Raw genomic sequence first — 22,198 nt, 5'->3', positions numbered from 1 at the left:
TCATTTTTATACATTTTTTTTGTTTTCTTGCTTTTACACAAAAACTATTTTATTGGAGAAATATTGTTTTTGGATCGCTTCATGGCGGATTTTTTTTGCGGGACAAGATGATGTTTTCAGCTATACAATTTTTATTTAAAGTTTTTTTTGTCGTGCTTTATTCCACGTTATTTCCAGTGGCATGATGAAAAACCATTGTTTGCTACATATTTTTGCAGCAATCACTCTAGGGGTTAACTAATTCTACATTTTTACAGATTGGGTCGTTCTGAATGCAGCAATACCAAATGTGTGTACTTTTTATTTCTTTACATAAAAATACATATTTATGGGTTTAATTTAAAAAAAAAATATATATATATATATATTTTATACACTTTTCCATTTATTCCCTCAATGAGAATTTTACTTTCGTTAGTCTGATTGCTGGTATAAAGCATCACAATGCACCAGCAACGCAACGCTTTTACCTGTTAGTACTGCACTAACAGAAATATCTTAGACCATGCTCTGAACCAAATTGAAGATGCTTTCCGTAGCATGGGGACCTCGGGTCACCATGACAACAATCGGGCTCCCACAAGGACATTGCTGAGGTGGGGATCTGAAGCAAGAGGGAGCCCCCTACTTTCAAAATGCTGTGATCATTATCGATCGCAGCATTTTGGGGGTTGAACAGCCAGGGGCGGTGCTGGCACTGTCCCTGGTTCTTACTGGAGGAGTATATAAGATACGATATAAGATAAGGCCACTGCCTTTCAGGGCTTATATACAGCATTCTATAATTCTATAATGCTGTAGATAAGCCCCTGGTCCGACCTAAAAGATAAGAAAAATAAGTTTTATTATACTCACCCAGGGGGGCGGTCCGGTCCGATGGGTGTCGCAGGCTCAGGTTCGGCGTCTCCCATCCTCTTGCGATCCCACCCTCCTGTTGCTTCTTCGCTCCCCGGCATCGCGCTCCGGCGCAGGCGTGCTTATCTGCCCTATTGAGGGCAGAGGAAAGTGCTGCAGTGCGCAGGCGCTGGGAAAGGTCAGAGAGGCCTGGCGCCTGCACACTGCAGTACTTTGCTCTGCCCTCAACAGGGTGATGCCAGGGAGCGATGAAGCAACAGGAGGGCGGCATTGCAAGAAAACATCTCTAAGGGCTTGTTTCCATTTGCGAGAAACACGTCCGTGTCTCGGATGTGGAAACGAAGCTCTGGTGCCGGCACTCCGGAGCGGAGCATGCGGCTCCATGTGTTGCTATGCGGCCGCACGCTCCGCTCCGGAGTACCGGCACCAGAGCTTCGTTTCCACATGCAAGACACGGACGTGTTTCTCGCAAGTGAAAACAAGCCCTAAGACACATAACATACACATTTAAATATTCCAAAGAGAAATTTTCACCATTTCACATATTTTTTAAGTAAAAGCACAAGCCTCAAAGTAAACAATTTAGTAATGTATTCAGCTTGTATTATGAAATAGTCGTAAATCTGTGAAAAACATGCATATAATGAAATGTGCATTAGCTAATCTGATCACTTACCTTGCTTTCTCTTTCAAGTTCACTCCTTAACCACTCAAAATCACTGTATCTTCTGCGGACGCTCGATTCCTTCAGTTTAAAAATTGGCAGATTAGTCTGTAACAAAATATTAATTGTCACTTTCTTTAAAGAAATTTCAACAATCAAATATCAGCACCTGTTCAGAACAACTTTTCCTCTGGAGTCCATCTGGCACATGCCTCAGTACGCAATCAAAGGCTAGCTCACAATTTCAGTGAGGCCAAAGCTGGTAATCATTGAAGAGGAGGGCAGTTTTATAACACGTAGGTGGGAAGGGGCACCAAACCCTGTTAACATCCCTAGGGTGCACCAAGCACCTAATTAGAATATTGGAATAAAGGATGATTACTAGTAAACAAACCAACACATTTTAACAGTGAAAAAACGATTTTAGGACAAAGTCCACTCCACGGTGCCATTACTATGAATAGCAATTATGAGCTCAGACAATGTTCACAAGGTCGGCAAATATAGTTTTGTCATAACTAAACATTTACATTATAATATATTGCATAGCATCATCAAACTCTTCCTTTAGAGTCTGGTATGTCTTAAAGGAGCTGTCCACTACTGTACTCCCCCAGTTTCATCAATTCGCAATCCAAATGAAAACAAATAACCATGTATACTCACCTCCAGCAATGGCACCGTTCCACCACCGCCTCGCTGTTACCGGTGGTGACAAGATACTGTTGCGTCACGTGCCCGCTGTGGCTCATCAATATTCCGTCAGGGTGAAGTTCCACTTTGACTAAACAGCAAAGACTGCAGTGGACGGGATGCCGCTCATTGCCTATTGAAAGCAGCAGGCGGGTGACACACCAATGTCACATCACTGTGAAAAAGCAGCGCCAATGATTGCTGGAATGGCACTGCTATGTTTATCTGCATCTTGATTTATTCTAAGGGAATCTTTCACCAGGTTTTTCCTACCCCATGTGAGAATGATGTAGGGGCAGTGGCTGATTCAAGCCTATACACAGAAATCTGTCAATCAGTACTTCGAATGGCACTACAAAGCAGAAGGCTAACTAGTCCTCTAGTGATAATACATTGCAGAAAAGTTATCAAAACTGCTGCACGCCGCTCAGTGACATCACTGAATCAGGGTCTCTTGCTACATTATGCTGCTCTCATACTAGGTGGCAAATACCTGGTGACGCAATCCTTTTAAAGAGGTTGTCTGGTCTAGAGCTGTGAGACTGCAGACTTGTAAATCCTCACATCGCGTGCACTACGTGCTGTGAGGATTCTCCGGTATCGAAAACAGTGGTCTTGTGATCCAAAATATGCAATATGCAGCCTTCAGGCCACATTCGATTAGATTGGCGCAGCCTCGCTCAATGCAAGTGTATTGAGCGAGGCTGGAAACCGTCCAGTCGGAATGTGGTGGGGAGAATGCATAGAGCATTTATTTGCAGTCACAGGACCATTGCTGGCACCAGCGTCCTCGCAGCGCGCAGTGGGTGCAATCTGAGTAGTCACAAGTCGGCACAACCAATTTAGGCTTCTTTTACACTTACCGTGTTTTTCCTGGCCGTTTCAAAATTGAAAAAATTCCACGGTGCGCCGTATGGCCGTATTTGCCGCCGTGAAAAAAGTTCGAGCCTGCTCAATCTTTTTCACGGCGTACGGACACGGCCCCCATTGAGAAATCAATTCCGTTTTTGCGGTGCACCGTCACTTCCGGTTTTGCAGAACGCCTTTTTTTCCCCAACACTTCTTCCATAGTATTGGGAAACTGAAAAACAGCGATCCGCAAGTTTTCTGCGGTCTGTTATTGCAGCAGACCACCTTTTTTGCGGCGATACAGCCCTCAAAAAAGGCCTGTAACGGGCCGTCAAGAAACACGGCAAGTGTAAAAGTAGACTAAAGCCCAGTTTGTATTAGTGAAAGGATTGTTACTGTATAGTCTATACAGTAGTAGCAACTATCTGCAACAAATGGAGCCAGGTGGTAGGAATAAGCTACTGAGCATGTGTGACCAGAAACACTGAACACATGATGTAGACGCTTGGAAAAATACATAAACAGCAATATCTAGATAAAACCATATAAATTTTTTTTTATCTTTAATTTAAGGGATTCCAGTTCAACAATATATAATATTGTGCTTTATCTGTTTAGAAACCTTGCAATTTACCAATTTACTATGGGGTCGGAAAGGGACAGTGTGTCTGCAGATCCACCAACGAAGTCAGATACGAATACAAATATCATGAAGCTCTGTTCTAGTCTGTACACTAAAATTACATTAAACCTGCAATATTATCCCAGGGAAGAATTAAGAAATAAAACCAAACTAAATCCAAGAACACATTCTTTATGGATTAAAGCCTCTAGCTGTGAAAACATGAGTCAGGATTAATTACAAGCAGCAAACCTCTCATTAAGGTGAAGTCAAACCTGGACATACGCAGTGTTTGTATAATCGATTTCTGTGTAGAAGAGAGGTCACCCAGACCGCAGGATAGCAAATCTGGTATTAAGAATGGTATCGGGTCTCTCTTATTACATCTCTATACATGCAGCGCTGGTGCAGAGGATGGAAAGCTTCGCAGCTCAGGCTTTTCTGCAGGTGATACTTTGCATTTCACATTCACTCCTCTCAAATTACTTTACAGAAGGGGATTAGCTGCTCTCTTCTAGTGACCCTGCAAAGATCAAGCTTGTGAAAACCGTTTAGAAGAATTTTCATATACGGAAGTCTATAAAGTTAATCACTGAAATAACAGATCAAGTTTAACGCTACAATGCAAAAAGGTAGAAGTGCCAATTGATCTCACTTTACCATGCTTTTCCCTTAGCCTGAACTTTTGACATATTAATAGTTATAGGATGCTTCTTTTTTGGATTGTAAAATTATAGTCACAATGCTTTTTCTACCAAACTCTGAAAGTCTTGGAAATGCCTGTCTTCTCCACAAATTGTTCGGTTACTAATACTTGGGAGTTACGAAAGCTAGGAATATATGAAGACCACATACTGTAGTGAAAATATGTGTTTGCCCCCTTCCTGATTTCCTATTCGTTTGCATGTTTGTCACACTTAAATGATTCAGATCACCAGACAAAGATAAAACAAGTACCGTATTTTTGGGTGTACAACACGACTGGGCGTATAAGACGACCCCCAACTTTTCCATATAAAATATGGAGTTTGGGATATACTCGCCGTATAAGTTGGGGGTCATCTTATACGGCGTGTGCGGTGCGGATGGTTCCCAAGATCTGGAGAGGAGACTCTCCTTCAGGCCCTGGGATCCATATTCATATAAAAAAAAAAAGAATAAAAATAAATATGGATATACTTACCTTCTGACGTCCCCCGGCTCTCAGCGGTGCAAGCGGTGGCCTCCGTTCCCAAGGATGCATTGCGCGAAGGACCAGAGATGACCAGAATGTATCCCAGAGTCCGAGAATGTTTTTTGGGCCACATTGTACTTCATGTTAGTGGTAAATTTAAGCAGAACCGCCCCATAAGTGACCTCATTTTACAAACTACACAGCTTAATAAATTCATCTAAGGGTACATGTTGATACGAGTGTGTCACAGAATTTTAAATCGTTGGAATGTGAAGAAAAAAATAATTACGTTTTTAAACCACAAAAATGTTGGTTTAGCCCTAAATTTTACATTTTCACACAGGGAAATGGGCAAAAATGTCACAATTTCTGCTGACCGTGGCAACATTCCATATGTTGCTCTGTCTGCTCTCTTCTCAAAGGTGCAAAAAACTGTGGCCGACTTCGTTTTTATATAAACTTAGAAAGACGCATGCCACTGAATCATAGGCCAGATGGAGTCCACAGTGTCGTCATCTGCTTCATCACAGAGACTCTTCAGCCGGGGGTTCTGTCTGAATCACATAAATGTGAGCGGAGACTTACTGCGATCTTTGGGAGACAGAATGAACAAATCAATAGTAGGTGAAGAATTGCTTTTATTTAATTTTTATGCTGTTCCTCATGCCGTATAAGTGATTAGGTGACTTTATTCTTTGGGTCGGTGTGATTACAGCGAGGCCAGATTTATATTGGGTTTTTATGTTTGGAAGCTATCACACGCTAAGACACTTTTTTTTTTTTTGCATCGCCATATTTGGGAGATATGACTTTCTTATATTTCTGCTGACCAAGTCATGTAACAGCTTGTTTTTTGCAGGACGATTTGACGTTTTTATTGGTACTGTTTTCAGGCACATAACATTTTTTGATCAGCTTATATTCTGATTTTTGGGGGCCAGAATGAACAAAAAACATCAATTCAGGATTTATTTATTTTTTAATGCCGTTCACTATATGGTAAAAGTGATGACTGCTTTATTCGAAGACATCGAAGGGGTGCCGATCTAAAGGGAGCCTCCTCCCTCTCCAGCCATCTAAATGCTGCAATCACTATCGATCAGGGCGTTTAGAGAGTTAAGTGGCCCACGGTGCGGGCACTGCTCCTAACAGTGACAGCCATAGCCCTTCTATAGCTTATGCCGAGCTCCCAGCGGGGATCGTGGTCGCTGAAGAAAGTCCAGAACTTTATTTGGTCGCTGGACTCCTGCTGACATCGCTGGATCGGCGTGTGTGACACCGATCCAGCGATGTCTTCACTGGTAACCAGGGTAAACATCGGGTAACTAAGCGCAGGGCCGCGCTTAGTAACCCGATGTTTACCCTGGTTACCATGCTAAAAGTAAAAAAAACAAACACTAGATACTTACCTACCGCTGTCTGTCCTCCAGCGCTGCGCTCTGCACTCCTCCTGTACTGGCTGTGAGCCGGAAAGCAGAGCGGTGACGTCACCGCTCTGCTTTCCGGCTCCCAGACAGTACAGGAGGAGTGCAGAGAAGCAGAGCGCAGCGCTGGAGGACAGACAGCGGTAGGTAAGTATCTAGTGTTTGTTTTTTTTACTTTTAGGATGGTAACCAGGGTAAACATCGGGTTACTAAGCGCGGCCCTGCGCTTAGTTACCCGATGTTTACCCTGGTTACCGGCATCGTTGGTCGCTGGAGAGCGGTCTGTGTGACAGCTCTCCAGCGACCAAACAGCGACGCTGCAGCGATCCGGATCGTTGTCGGTATCGCTGCAGCGTCGCTTAATGTGAAGGGGCCTTTAGTGCTCGCCTTTCCGACTATCTAATTAGAATATGTGGCACCAAGAGATTATAATCTGGATTTTACAATCATGCTGGAAACTCTTCCATAACATTGAGGTTATTAAAAATCAGCATTGAATGGTGAAAGCAGCACTGTCAAGTTAATAGGGGCAGATCCTGATGTCAGGTTCCCTTTGGTAAACTGAGCTGGTAGGTACTAACAACCATAGCTGTAGGATCAAAAAAACATAAATGTACAAACAAATCAGCATGTAAGCAGTGTATTATGTACATAATATTACATACATTTCAGTAAATACTGTCTTTGGACCCAATAAGCCACTTGAATGCTTGTTAGAGGGTATAGGATCCTGTGTGGGAAAAAGCTGCCCAGAAACAATGCAGCGAGGATTACGCAGCTACTTGGTATCGGAGCTCTTTTCTGAAGCCCTCTTCACCAAACATCTTGTTTAGGACATTCTTTGCTTTGTTGTGCTACACAGCCAACTCGCCATTAATTTACTGCTTGTAAAACATACCTGTTGCAAAACGATAAACTACTGGAGGCTATAGCACAGGAATACCTGGCTGAATATAGCTTTTAAATAATATTTATAATTTGCAGGAAGTCACTGTAAATTGCATATCCCTAAAATCCTTCCCTCCCAGCCTCTCCACATAAAGGAAAACAGAGTAAAGACACTGGAAATTAGAAGAGAGTCAAGTACCACTTTATGTTGTTGCTGGATGCTTTTTAGAAGCCAATGAACATAATGAATAATGCTGCGGGGCTTCTTTCATCCTGCTTGACTAGTCATAGACATAAACATAAAGCTGCCTGGTTGCCATGGAGCCTACTTTTATACTGCCATTTCAAGTAGGCCAAGGTAGCCTTGATACAGCTGGGTTTACATTTCCATTAAAATAGTTGTTTGAAAGTTTAAAAAGAAGCTATTCACTTCGGCTTACTGTTTATTGCTTATGTTAATATCCAATTAACTTTCAAAAGGGCATCTCAATGATGTGAGCATCAGAAGTGAGCTTGGGAAAACAAACAAAAGAGGTGGAATATGTGAGGCAAGAAGCGCACTGTTACAGCTGCACAACCTCCGCGCGCCATTCACGGAGAAGGCTCGGCACTGGAAGCCGGGGCCAAGCAAAACAAATAGTACCACAAAACTGACTGCGCACTTAATGTATGCGGCCAAATATACAGATCCAAGATCCGCATGGCTGGAGGCCAGGAACGGTCACCACGCTAATAGCCACAATTCTAGCCACGCCATTTCACCAATAGGCTCTCTTTACACAGCTATTTTTCAAGCTTTTTTTGGAGCTTCGAAAGATGACTGGGAAAAAATACCACTCAGAAAATGCTTGCCTGGCTTTTTCTAGCCATTTCTACTGTAAAATAACGTTGCTGTTCAAACGTTCAGGCTTTTCAGTGTCTTCGGACTTCCAAAATGCCAAGCGACTAAAAATAAATAAATAGAAGTGAGCCGCCCATTCTTCATTCTCTTTCCATTATGAAGCCGCTCCATACTCTACAATAAAACTCAATGGGAAAGCAAGTTGAATGCAAGAAGACACAACTTATAGGGGTATTCCCATGTCCAAGATCCTATCCCAATATGTAGTAGGTGTAATAATATTAGCAAATACATCCAATTAGTAATGTAGAATAGATCTTCTGATACGATAGGTCTCTTTCCTCATGAGCAGGCATTGCAGGACCTTAGGTATCCATGGTTACGACTACTAGCATCTAGCTGTCACAATGGATACCTAAGGTCCTGCAATGTCTGCACATGAGGAAAGAGACAGAGAATCAGAAACACTATACTACATTTCTAACTGGAGGTATTTGCTAATATTACTATTATCACACCTGCTACATATTGGGATAGGATCTTGGACACTAGCGTTTTATTCATTGCCTAATGTATTTTAAAAAATATTCTAAGAATGCACACCCCGCCAAATCTTACAGAAAAAAGGTCATCAAAAATCTTCAACCAAACGCTTCAAAAAAACGCTTGCTAAGCAGTAATAAAACGCATCACTAGAAAAAAAAATCCTGAAGTAATTTCCACATGAAAAACTTGTTTTGGTCACAGACTGCACACTTATGAATCCTCCTGTGACCACAAGAATGCAATATGCATACTGCCGGCCACATTCCAACTAGATGGGCACAGCCTCGCTCAATGCAAGTGTATTGAGCGAGACCAGAAACAGTCTAGTTGGAATGTGGCCGGGAGTTTGCATATCGCATAACTGAGGTTACATGACTGACCCCCTCCCGATACCGGAGAAGCCTGACAGCAGACAGTGACTGCAGACTTCTTGCTTTAGACCGGACTAACCCTTTAATATGCAGATACAACACACTTAAAGAAAATTTCCAGCATGGAGATAGACCAAACCGGATAAATGCATTAATCTGCCAACACTAAGAACTTGTGTGTACTTTCTGCTGCACAGCACAAGGGCTGTACAGAGTGGTGCCAATATCTGATCACCATCACTTGCATTGTGGATGAAGCTTTCCAGCACCAGAGCAGCTTCACAGCATTACATTTCCTCCAATAACCTTGAGGAAAGGCATCTCGGAGCCCTCCAGAATCCATCTGTGTTTCATCTCTTACATAACTTGTCTGAACCAAACTCCTCTAAGTCATCATTTCAATAATACCAATTTTCTTTTGAAGATTTCCTTTAAACATTTTTTTCAATGCATTTCAAAGCGTATTTATTCCTCAGAACTTTTTTTTGTAGCGCTAAGGATTAAAAATAATCTGTCACCAGGTTATTGCCACCTAGGGGGCAGAGACCATGCTTTTTTCCAGCTACGTACCACTGGCCTGTATTATTATTTTGATCAAATCGCTGGGGTTTTGCTTCAGATGTAGCAGGTGTCTGAATGCTGCGTTCTGTATAACCCCACCCATTCCACTGATTGGAAGCTTTCTGTGTGCACTGTGCATAGGCAGTAACCTGCTAATCTGTAGTGGAGCAAAGGTTCCAAAGAACAGGACTACATGACACAAGACAATAAGCTGCACAACAAAAGCACTGATTTTATTCACCCTACAACATGCAACCTAGTAAGTGACATCACTGAAATCAGGGTGTCTACCTCTATATCATGATGCTCTCAGATTGACAGCAGGTTTTTGCTATTCAGATTCCCTTTAAAGGGAACCTGTCACCCCCAAAATCGAAGGCGAGTTAAGCCCACCGGCATCAGGGGTTTATCTACAGCATTCTGTAATGCTGTAGATAAGCCCCTGATGTATCCTGAAAGATGAGAAAAAGGTTAGATTATACTCACCTTGGCGGGCGGTCCGATCCGATGGGTGTCGCGGTCCAGTCCAGGGCCTCCCATCTTCTTATGAGGACGTCCTCTTGTCTTCACGCTGCGGCTCCGGCGTACTTTGTCTGCCCTGTTGAGGGCAAAGCAAAGTACTGCAGTGTGCAGGTGCTGGGCCTCTCTGACCTTTCCCGGCGCCTGCGCACTGCAGTACTTTGCTCTGCCCTCAACAGCACAGATAAAGTACGCCTGCGCCGGAGCATGAAGACAAGAAGAGGACGTCATCGTAAGAAGATGGGAGGCCCTGGACCGGACCGCAGCAGGAACGCCTCTGGGTGAGTATTATCTAACCTCTTTTTCTCCTCTTTCAGGATACATCTGGGGCTTATCTACAGCATTCCAGAATGCTCGCCTTCGATTTTGGTGGTGATAGGTTAAGTAATTACGGTACCTCCCCCTGAAGGAGAAAAAGCAAGGTGCGTCGGATGTATATGACAGCCGATATCCTCATTCACTGGCCACAATTGTTTTTTGCATGGATCACAGACGTTTTACCCCACTGTCATTTACAACAGCTGTACCTAGATGATTAACTTGAGGAAGAGGAAGGCTCCTTCTTTAATCCTATCAGGAGGCTGCAGTAGCAGGATTTCACCCCCAAATTAAGCTCCATCTAAAAGGACGTGGTGATCAAGTATACATGCAATTACTCCATTCACAGACTATTGGACTGACAAAGAATCAGTATAAAGTTTAGCTAGCCACAGCCGTTGCAAATACAATGAATAGAGCACAGGCTTGCATGCTCAACTAATGCTCCATTTAAACAGTCCTCCACAGACCTTGTTCTTGAGTTTGGTGGGGGGGGGGGGGGGGGGGGTCACAGAAATTATTTTAAACTATTTCAGCATTTTTAACGGAATGTACTGCTCTGCCTTTAAATATCACTAAACATAAGCGGATCTTCCACTGTCTTACTGTTCAGTGGGCTAAAGAATCAACTCCGTGCAGATTTATGGCTGAGGACAGCGATTCAGTTTCCTGAAATAGGAAAGTTGTCAAGTCACGTTTTACATCAGGCAGTAAGGAAATTGGGATTACTGAGGTCACAATACACCATGTACACAATAAGACTGCATATCTATAAACAGTGAAACCTCTTTCAGATGACCACAAAAAATGCATTAAAACTGGTATCCCAGAAAAGTCTAGTGAGGAAAGGTACTGCATATCCAGGGCCTGTAAAACTTATTAGAAATAATCTTCACCATTAAGGCTATTCACCATACGCAAAGCTTCGCTACTTTAATGCTCACAAGAGGAGTTTTCAATTTATTTCTGATAAAGGTGAAGTTTTATAGGCTCAGGACATACCTTTCCACACTGGCCTTTTCTATGGGTTGTTTGCTGCTATTGGTGTTGCTCCGGCTGGTATGTGCTAGGTTTCCTGCAGCGATTGAGCCTGTCTGCCAGGGATTGGTGAACTTATCCACCCTTCTCTTTACAAGATATCTGAGATGCTCTAAAGGAAGATGACCACAAGGCCGGTGACACACTTGTGCAAGTCTCGCACAGCTGCTGGCACTCGGGACCGGGGCGAGTGGCCGTATGTATTTCTATGCAGCTGAACGTTCCAGACCGAGTGCCGCTGAAAATCTGATATATATATATATATATATATATATCGATCCAGGGCGATCTTAGCTGCTTCTGAGCGCATACATCACTAGCAGGGTTGTGGGGGTCGGTAAGCCAAAACTTCGACTCCTCAATTTCCATGACACCAACTCCACGACTCAGACTCCCCAGCCCTGATCGCTAGTAGTAAAAAGCAGTTCACCACTAGTACTTAGCCTATATGTTGACCAGAGCAAAACCTCTTCTTTTTCAAGCAATCACAGCAAACAAGTATTCACCTACTACACAGCTATATAAAGTTGCCTATCGCCAGCCTCTGAGTGAAAGGCCCTACATTGGGACTGTCTGCAAACATAAACCTATGCAGGAGCAGCCCACAGCGAGAATTTAGGACAGCCATTGTGTACCCCTGTCTCCTGCTTGGCAGTTTCTGTTGGGTGAAATGGAGCTTGCCGTCAGCGAAAGCCCCCAGCCGCTGATAGCCGTCGAGGCTTGACGAGCTACCTCAGCTAAATGTATCGCAGTCTCCTCTGAAAAGCAGAACAGAAAGAAATGATTAAATAGTTCCAGAGAATTTTCTACCACCCATCATATTAAGCTGACTTCACTTATGAGAGAGTGAGGCATTAACTCTCCTGGTGAGTAAGTGCAGCTGAACCTTGGCCATGACTTGTGAAATCTCAGTACAAACTGGTGATGGTGAGATGAGGAGACAACTTTGACTAGCTGGTGATTATAGGGGAGATCCATCAGAGGAATACCTTTAGTCCTGCAATGATAAGCGACCTGTATGAACAGCCACACTGACATCAGACTTTCTCCGCTTATGAAGAGGAGTTTACATATAATAAATGAATGCTCAACTCTCCTGCCAGCAGTGTATTTGCCGCTGTCACACTTGCAACTGCAATGCGAGAAACGCGCCACAATACCCGGCACTGCCGGCGGCGGCTCGGACTGGAGCATAGAAATACATGCAGCCGCATGCTCCGCTCCTGAGTGCTGGCGGCAGTGCCAGGTATTGAGGAGCGAGTTTCTCACATTGCAGTTGCAAGTGTGACACCGGCCTTAAGGTACCGTCACACTGGACGATATCGCTAGCGATCCGTGACGTTGCAGCGTTCTGGCTAGCGATATCGTCCAGTGTGACAGGCAGCAGCGATCAGGACCCTGCTGTGATGTCGTTGGTCGGGGCAGAAAGGCCAGGACTTTTTTTCGTCGCTGGATCTCCCGCTGACATCGCTGAATCGGCGTGTGTGACACCGATTCAGCGATGTCTTCGCTGGTAACCAGGGTAAGCATCGGGTTACTAAGTGCAGGGCCGCGCTTAGTAACCCGATGTTTACCCTGGTTACCATGTTAAAGTAAAAAAAAACAGGCTTGGTTCGTGAAAGTCAACAAAAGTCTGCGCAAAACAAAAAACATTTCACCAGGTGACCAAGTGTTTTTGTTATTCATCGAGTGATCGGCTTCCTGTGACATGGTAAGATAATCGTGAAAGAAGTGTTCTTAAGAACGCTCACGCACCTTATGGTCCTAATTCATCAAAACTGGCCAGGACCGGCTGAATTTGGGGCACCTCTCACGTGCACCACCACAAGCAGTGGACTCCAATCAAAAACTGGAGAGCATCTGTCATAACTTATGCCACAAAAGTGGCATAAATGATGATGAATTTGTTTGCTGAGCTTAGTCACACCCATTTCAACCAAATTCCACCCACTTTTCTAAATGTTGTCAGACGTGGCAGAATTTGGTGTAAGAATGCCAGAAGTCACTATATATTTGCGCAACAATTTTGCCACATTTCAAACAGTTTTACTTCAGAGTTCTGAAGAAACCCGTTTGAATAATTGAGGCCCACTTACAGCTGCTGCTTTCTATGAGGTAAAACTTTTTTTTTAAAAATCAGAAGCAGTACAAGTTTTACCTCACAAAGAATGAGCTGCGATCCCATGCTGTCCTGTCTGTATACTCGTTTTTGCACCCTCTCCTGACCAGTAGCTGTGGCATGCTCATGAATTGAAACGGCTTCAAAACGTGCAAGGGAAAACAAATAAGCAATGTGTGCATGACACTTCAGAAATCTCATTCTCTTTGCTGGCTTTAGATAATCCTTCAGTTTTTGTGACAAAACTGCGCAGAAAAATTGTGACAAAAACACAGCAAATATTTAAAGTGTGCACAAGTCATTAGCATTATGCATGTTACTACCAAGCTGTTGTAGTCTCTAGCAAACATATATAACAAAATATGATATGATATATGATATCAGAAACATTGACCACGATATATGAAGGGTATCACTGGCAGCTGCTGTCAAGAATATATAGCATGTGCTAGACACATTCGACACTGTACAAGTGAGCGTCGCACAGTATCACTGACACATTGCTTTTTTATTAAATCTCAAATCTAACGATGGTCACATGTACTATCTACTATATAATTGTCTAAGGGTCACTTCCGTTTTTCTGTCTATCTTTCTGCCTGTCACGGATATTCATTGGTCGCGGCCTCTGTCTGTCATGGAATCCAAGTCGCTGATTGGTCTCGCCAGCTGCCTGTCATGGCTGCTGCAACCAATCAGCGACGGCCACAGTCCGATTAGTCCCTCCCTACTCCCCTTCAGTCAGCACCCAGCGCCTGCGCCATACTCCCCGCAGTCACCACTCACACAGGGTTAATGCCAGCGGTAACAGACCTCGTTCTGCTGCGGGTAACTCACTCCGTTACCGCCGCTATTAACCCTGTGTGACCAAGTTTTTACTATTGATGCTGCCTATGCAGCGTCAATAGTAAAAAGATCTAATGTTACAAATATTAAAAAAAAAATAAAAATCATCATATACTCACCCTCCGGCGCCTTTCAGCTCCTCGTGACGCTCCGGTGCTAAGGATGGTATGCGACAAAGACCTTCCATGACGTCACCGTCATGTGACCGCGACGTCATAACAGGTCGTGCGCGCCTGCGCAAGAAGGACCTTCCATTACGTCACGGTGATGTGACCGCAACGTCATCACAGGTCCTGCGCCCCTACGTGAGAAGGACCTGCCATGACGTCACGGTCATGTGAGTATATGTTTATTTTTTATCCTGTGACATACGTGGCTCTGGGCAAAACACTACGTGGCTCTGGGCAAAACACTACGTGGCTCTGGGCAAAACACTACGTGGCTCTGGGCAAAACACTACGTGGCTCTGGGCAATATACTCTGTGCTGTATACTACATTGCTGTTCGCTGTGCAATATACTACATGACTGGGCAATATACTAGTGGTTGGGCAATATACTAAGTGGCTGGGCAATATACTACGTGGCCTGGGCAATATACTACATGGCTCTGTGCTGTATACTACGTCGCTGGGCAATATACTACGTGGGCTGTACAATATACTACGTGGGCTGTACAATATACTACGTGGACATGCATATTCTAGAATACCCGATGCGTTAGAATCGGGCCACCATCTAGTCAATAAATAACAGTGAAAGATTTGGCTGATGTAAAGGAGCGCTCCTGGAGAAAGATACTTGCTGTGGTATAAGGGTATGTGCACACGTTCAGGATTTCTTGCAAAAATTTCCTGACAAAAACCAGACATTTCTGCCAGAAATCCGCATGCATTTTTTTACGGAGCTTCCCAATGCATAAATAGCGGGAAAAACGCGAAAAATCCGCAAAATTAATGAAAATGCTGCTTTTTTACAGCGATGCGTTTTTTTCGCGGAAAAAGACGCTTCATGTGCACAAAAATTGTGGCATGCATTCTAAATGATAGGATGCATATGTATGCGTTTTTAATGCGTTTTTATCGCGAAAAATCCTGAACGTGTGCACATACCCTAAAAGGTATTTGCTTAGAACTTCAGAGATTGGTACTAGACATTTTAACAATTTACATTACAATACTAGGGTCCTGTATCAACCATGCCAAATTGTGTCCGCTCCTACCATGGAAATTTAAGGTAATAGAACAAGGTCCTCTTACACAGTACTGGAGTCCACAAAAACTATGGTGAAAGTGTGCAACCCCGACGCGCGTTGATAAAGCAAGCGGTAGAGCAGTGAAACGTGGGTAAGAGGACTTTGCTCTATTACCTTTTATTTCCAAGAGCGGACACAATTTGGCATAGTTGATTCAGGACCCTAGGGGAAATATTCCCTCCCTTGAAAGCCTTACCCTCTGTGGTTGACAGTAGGTACAATGGGTTACACAGTAATTGCTAATTGTGAGGGTTATAGCTTTAAAGTGGGGGGTACATAGAAATTAGGGCTTCCTCTTCCCTGATTGTTCACACTGGATTTTCATAATTGATAGTGTACTGGATTCCAATTTATGGTGTCCTTAATTTGTATTTTACATGCATGTGTTTTTCTAATTATGTGGTGTTTAACCCCTTAGTGACGGAGCCAAATTTTTGAAATCTGGCCAGTGTCACTTTATGTGGTAATAACTCTGGAACGCTTCAACAAATCCCAGTGATTTTGAGATTGTTTTTTTGTGACACATTCTACTTTATGATAATGGTAAATTTAGGTTGATATGCTTTGTGTTTATTTATAAAAAGTATCAGAAATTTGAAAAAAATGTTAAAAATTAGCAATTTTCCAACTTTGAATGATCATCCCTTTAATCTCGATAGTCATACCACAACAAAACATTAATACATAACATTTCCCACACATCTGCTTTACATCAGCACCATTTGCAAAATGTTATTTTATTTTGTTAGCATTTTAGGAGGTTTAAAAATGTAGCAACAATTTAAATTTTTTTCAAGGAAATTTACAAAATGTATTTTTTTAGGGACCTATCCATGTTTGAAGTGAATTTGGGGGTCCTATATATAGGGAAATCCCCACAAGTGATGCCATTTTAAAAACAGCACCCCCTGACATATAGAAAACTGCAGTCAGGTAGTTTGTTAACCCTTCGGGTGATTTTCAGGAATTAATGCAAAGTGGTATGAGAAAAATGAAAATGTGTATTTTTACCACCTAAATGTCACTAACTTCTGAACAGATTACTACAGCCGGCAGACTCTAAAGGTACCTTCACACATAACGATATTGTTAACGATATCGTTGCTTTTTGTGACGTAGCAACGATATCGTTAATCAAATCGTTATGTGTGACAGCGACCAACGATCAGGCCCCTGCTGGGAGATCGTTGGTCGCTGAGGAAAGTCCAGAACTTTATTTCGTCGCTGGATCTCCCGTGGACATCGCTGGATCGGCGTGTGTGACACCGATCCAGCGATGTCTTCACTGGTAACCAGGGTAAACATCGGGTAACTAAGCGCAGGGCCGCACTTAGTAACCCGATATTTACCCTGGTTACCATTGTAAAAGTAAAAAAAAAAACAAACGCTACATACTTACCTACCGCTGTCTGTCCTCCAGTGCTGTGCTCTGCTCTCCTCCTGCACTGGCTGTGAGCGTCGGTCAGCCGGAAAGCAGAGCGGTGACGTCACCGCTCTGCTTTCCGGCCGCTGTGCTCACAGCCAGTACAGGAGGAGTGCAGAGCACAGAGCTGGAGGACAGACAGCTGTAGGTATGCATGTATGTAGTGTTTGTTTTTTTTTACTTTTAGGATGGTAACCAGGGTAAACATCGGGTTACTAAGCGCGGCCCTGCGCTTAGTTACCCGATGTTTACCCTGGTTACCGACATCGTTGGTCGCTGGAGAGCTGTCTGTGTGACAGCTCTCCAGCGACCAAACAGCGACGCTGCAGCGATCCGGATCGGTGTCGGTATCGCTGCAGTGTCGCTTAATGTGAAGGGGCCTTAAAGCCGCTATTTGGCCATGAATTGCCATGACAAACATCAGGTCCACACAATCATGATCTGAGACCACCAATTGGGATAAAAAGGAAGCCCCCACACTCTGTTAACCATTTATAATGATGTAGTCACTACTGACAATAGCATCTAAGGGGTTAAATAGATTTGGATGCTGCAAACACTGATCATGGCTGATGCAGCAAGTTGTCAGCTATAGTGTCCAGTCAACAGCTGCTGGATTGTCACCTATATGGGGATATACGGTAAGTCTCATATCTCAGGTCAGTTAAAAGGCGTACTGGCGGTCACTAAGGGGTTAAAGGGAACCTGTCACCCCCCCAGGCGTTTTAGTTTCAAAGAGCCACCTTGTGCAGCAGTAATGCTGCATTCTGACAAGGTGGCTCTTTTAGTTATTGGTGCTGTAAATTTAGAAATAATCTGTTTTGTAATTTGTCCTAAATACCTTTCTTCAGTCTTGGAGTCAGGCGTTTCACCCCCTGATGCAGACGTCTCCTCAGCGCTGTTTTGAAATCTGCCGGTGCCTGCGCTCTTTTGTCATGCCTTGGGCAGGCGCAGTGAGCGCTGCCCGTCCTCTGTGCTCATATGAAGTCTCGCTGACTGCGCCTGTGCGGCCGCCCTGCTTGTGAATCCCAGCCCCGCAATGTGAATAAATCATAAGACACTGCGGGGCTGGGATTCACAGGCAGGGCGGCCGCACAGGCGCCGTCAGCGAGACTGCATATGAGGACAGACGGGCAGCACTCACCGCCTACCCAAGGCATGACAAAAGAGCGCAGGCACCGGCAGATTTCAAAACAGCGCTGAGGAGGCGGCGCCTGGCGCCAAGAAGACTTGAGTGACGGCTGTGAGGCATCTGCAGCAGGGGGGGAAAGGCCTGCCTCCAAGACTGAAGAAAGGTATTTCGGACAAATTACAAAAGGATTATTTCTACATTTACAGCACCAATAACTAAATGAGCCACCTTGTCAGAATGCAGCATTACTGCTGCACAAGGTGGCTCTTTTAGTTTCAAACGCCTGGGGGGGGGGGGGGGTTCAGGTTACCTTTAATAAAGATTTGTGCATTGATTTTTTTAAAACTCCTATTGTCCAATATGGTAACATCTGCACACTCTATGGGTATATGCACACATACGATGTTGAGCATGTTATTTCACCATTTAAAAAAATAAAGCAATATCCAGTAGAGTTAAATGCAAATTTCATGGTGGATCATGAGATAAAGGCTGGTACCTTACTGACCTCAGGGTGGTAGGTGGAAAAGAACAGCACTCTGGTCTGTACAGGGATGTACTATGCCCAGCTCATGGGGTATAGGCTGGTACCTTACTAACTCCAGGGTGGTAGGCGGCACAGCACACAGGTCTGTACAGGAATGTACTATGCCCAGCTCATGGGGTGCAGGCTGGTACCTTACTGACCTCAGGGAGGTAGGTGGCACAGCACACAGGTCTGTACAGGAATGTACTATGCCCAGCTCATGGGGTGCAGCCTGGTACCTTACTAACTCCAGGGTGGTAGGTGGCACAGCACACAGGTCTGTACAGGAATGGACTATGCCCAGCTCATGGGGTGCAGCCTGGTACCTTACTAACTCCAGGGTGGTAGGCGGCACAGCACACAGGTCTGTACAGGAATGTACTATGCCCAGCTCATGGGGTGCAACCTGGTACCTTACTAACTCCAGGGTGGTAGGCGGCACAGCACACAGGTCTGTACAGGAATGTACTATGCCCAGCTCATGGGGTATAGGCTGCTACCTTACTGACCCCAGGGTGGTAGGTGGCAAAGAACAGCACACCGGTCTGTACAGGAATGTACTATGCCCAGCTCATGGGGTACAGGCTGGTACCTTACTGACCTCAGGGTGGTAGGTGGCACAGCACACAGGTCTGTACAGGAATGTACTATGTCCAGCTCATGGGGTACAGGCTGGCAGCTTACTGACCCCAGGGTGGTAGATAGCACAGCACACAGGTCTGTACAGGAATGTACTATGCCCAGCTCATGGGGTACAGGCTGGTACCTTACTGCCCCCAGGGTGGTAGGTGGCACAGCACACAGGTCTGTACAGGAATGTACTATGCCCAGCTCATGGGGTGCAGGCTGGTACCTTACTGCCCCCAGGGTGGTAGGTGGCACAGCACACAGGTCTGTACAGGAATGTACTATGCCCAGCTCATGGGGTATAAGCTGCTGCCTTACTGACCCCAGGGAGGTAGGTGGCACAGCACAGGTCTGTACAGGAATGGACTATGCCCAGCTCATGGGGTATAAGCTGCTGCCTTACTGACCCCAGGGAGGTAGGTGGCACAGCACAGGTCTGTACAGGAATGGACTATGCCCAGCTCATGGGGTATAGGCTGCTGCCTTACTGACCCCAGGGTGGTAGGTGGCACAGCACACAGGTCTGTACAGGAATGTACTATGCCCAGCTCATGGGGTGCAGGCTGGTACCTTACTGCCCCCAGGGTGGTAGGTGGCACAGCACACAGGTCTGTACAGGAATGTACTATGCCCAGCTCATGGGGTACAGGATGGTACCTTACTGACCCCAGGGTGGTAGGTGGCACAGCACAGGTCTGTACAGGAATGGACTATGCCCAGCTCATGGGGTACAGGCTGGTACCTTACTGCCCCCAGGGAGGTAGGTGGCACAGCACAGGTCTGTACAGGAATGGACTATGCCCAGCTCATAGGGTACAGGCTGGTACCTTACTGACCTCAGGGAGGTAGGTGGCACAGCACAGGTCTGTACAGGAATGGACTATGCCCAGCTCATGGGGTACAGGCTGGTACCTTACTGCCCCCAGGGAGGTAGGTGGCACAGCACAGGTCTGTACAGGAATGGACTATGCCCAGCTCATGGGGTACAGGCTGGTACCTTACTGCCCCCAGGGAGGTAGGTGGCACAGCACAAGTCTGTACAGGAATGGACTATGCCCAGCTCATGGGGTACAGGCTGGTACCTTACTGCCCCCAGGGAGGTAGGTGGCACAGCACAGGTCTGTACAGGAATGGACTATGCCCAGCTCATGGGGTACAGGCTGGTACCTTACTGACCTCAGGGAGGTAGGTGGCACAGCACAGGTCTGTACAGGAATGGACTATGCCCAGCTCATGGGGTACAGGCTGGTACCTTACTGCCCCCAGGGAGGTAGGTGGCACAGCACAGGTCTGTACAGGAATGGACTATGCCCAGCTCATGGGGTACAGGCTGGTACCTTACTGCCCCCAGGGAGGTAGGTGGCACAGCACAGGTCTGTACAGGAATGGACTATGCCCAGCTCATGGGGTACAGGCTGGTACCTTACTGACCTCAGGGTGGTAGGTGGCACAGCACAGGTCTGTACAGGAATGGACTATGCCCAGCTCATGGGGTACAGGCTGGTACCTTACTGCCCCCAGGGAGGTAGGTGGCACAGCACAGGTCTGTACAGGAATGGACTATGCCCAGCTCATGGGGTACAGGCTGGTACCTTACTGACCTCAGGGAGGTAGGTGGCACAGCACAGGTCTGTACAGGAATGGACTATGCCCAGCTCATGGGGTACAGGCTGGTACCTTACTGCCCCCAGAGAGGTAGGTGGCACAGCACAAGTCTGTACAGGAATGGACTATGCCCAGCTCATGGGGTACAGGCTGGTACCTTACTGCCCCCAGGGAGGTAGGTGGCACAGCACAGGTCTGTACAGGAATGGACTATGCCCAGCTCATGGGGTACAGGCTGGTACCTTACTGACCTCAGGGAGGTAGGTGGCACAGCACAGGTCTGTACAGGAATGGACTATGCCCAGCTCATGGGGTACAGGCTGGTACCTTACTGCCCCCAGGGAGGTAGGTGGCACAGCACAGGTCTGTACAGGAATGGACTATGCCCAGCTCATGGGGTACAGGCTGGTACCTTACTGCCCCCAGGGAGGTAGGTGGCACAGCACAGGTCTGTACAGGAATGGACTATGCCCAGCTCATGGGGTACAGGCTGGTACCTTACTGACCTCAGGGAGGTAGGCGGCACAGCACACAGGTCTGTACAGGAATGGACTATGCCCAGCTCATGGGGTACAGGCTGGTACCTTACTGACCCCAGGGTGGTAGGCGGCACAGCACAGGTCTGTACAAGGAATGGACTATGCCCAGCTCATGGGGTACAGGCTGGTACCTTACTGCCCCCTCAGTTGCAGGGTCACAGACTCCACACACCGGTACTCGCCCCCCGGTAGCGCCACACAGCCCTGCTCACCTTCAGCCGGACCTCGTATGTCGTGTAGCGGTTCCGGCCCACCCCGACCGTCTGCGGGTTGCTCACATCTATCTCCAGGAAATTGCTTGGCGGCCCGTACGCGTCATTCAGATTCTGGGGTTTGCTGTTTAGGCGGCGGGTATCTGCCACGGTTTCTGCCATTGACAACCAAACGAACAGTGACCCAGGCGGAACAGATCAGGAGCTGTCCAGTGACTGCCGGAAGTGGCGGCCGCAATCAGTCAGGTGACAGAGATGGGAGGGCGGCGGCGGCGGCGGAGGCGGAAGACTGTAGCTGACACGTGATCCCTGAAATCCGATTACGCAGTCACGTGAATAGCGCGCCGCTGAGCCTGAGCGGGACGATACACGGCGCAGGCGCATACTGCCGCACAGCAGCACACGTAAGGTCCGCACAGCGAGCACAGCACACGTAAAGTCCGCATCCGGCCGCACCAGCAGAGCGGGTACAGGGCGTGTAGTGTCCGTGTGTATGGGCCGTCAGAAGGGCCAGTACAGGGAGGGGAGAGGATGGGTCCTTCCTGTGTGGCT

General features: G+C 46.0%; 1 protein-coding gene across 2 annotated transcripts in view; it reads right to left on the bottom strand.

The window, feature by feature from the left end:
* SNX3 (sorting nexin 3) overlaps positions 1–21,929 on the bottom strand; it is a 31,551-nt gene extending 9,622 nt beyond the window's left edge. For both annotated transcript variants that reach the window (XM_069726256.1, XM_069726257.1), the window contains exons 1-2: positions 21,647–21,929; positions 1,532–1,627 (exon numbers count right to left, since the gene is read on the bottom strand). In XM_069726256.1, the coding sequence (XP_069582357.1) occupies positions 1,532–1,627; positions 21,647–21,808 (258 nt within the window). In that variant the 5' untranslated portion in view covers positions 21,809–21,929. The remainder of the gene's footprint in view (positions 1–1,531; positions 1,628–21,646) is intronic.
* Between the last annotated feature and the right edge of the window lie 269 nt (positions 21,930–22,198).

This window comes from Ranitomeya imitator, chromosome 5 (assembly GCF_032444005.1).
Source record: "Ranitomeya imitator isolate aRanImi1 chromosome 5, aRanImi1.pri, whole genome shotgun sequence".
Taxonomy (NCBI): Eukaryota; Metazoa; Chordata; class Amphibia; order Anura; family Dendrobatidae; genus Ranitomeya; species Ranitomeya imitator.
Note: the sequence above shows the minus strand (reverse complement) of the source record. Positions and strands in the feature narration are given on the sequence as shown.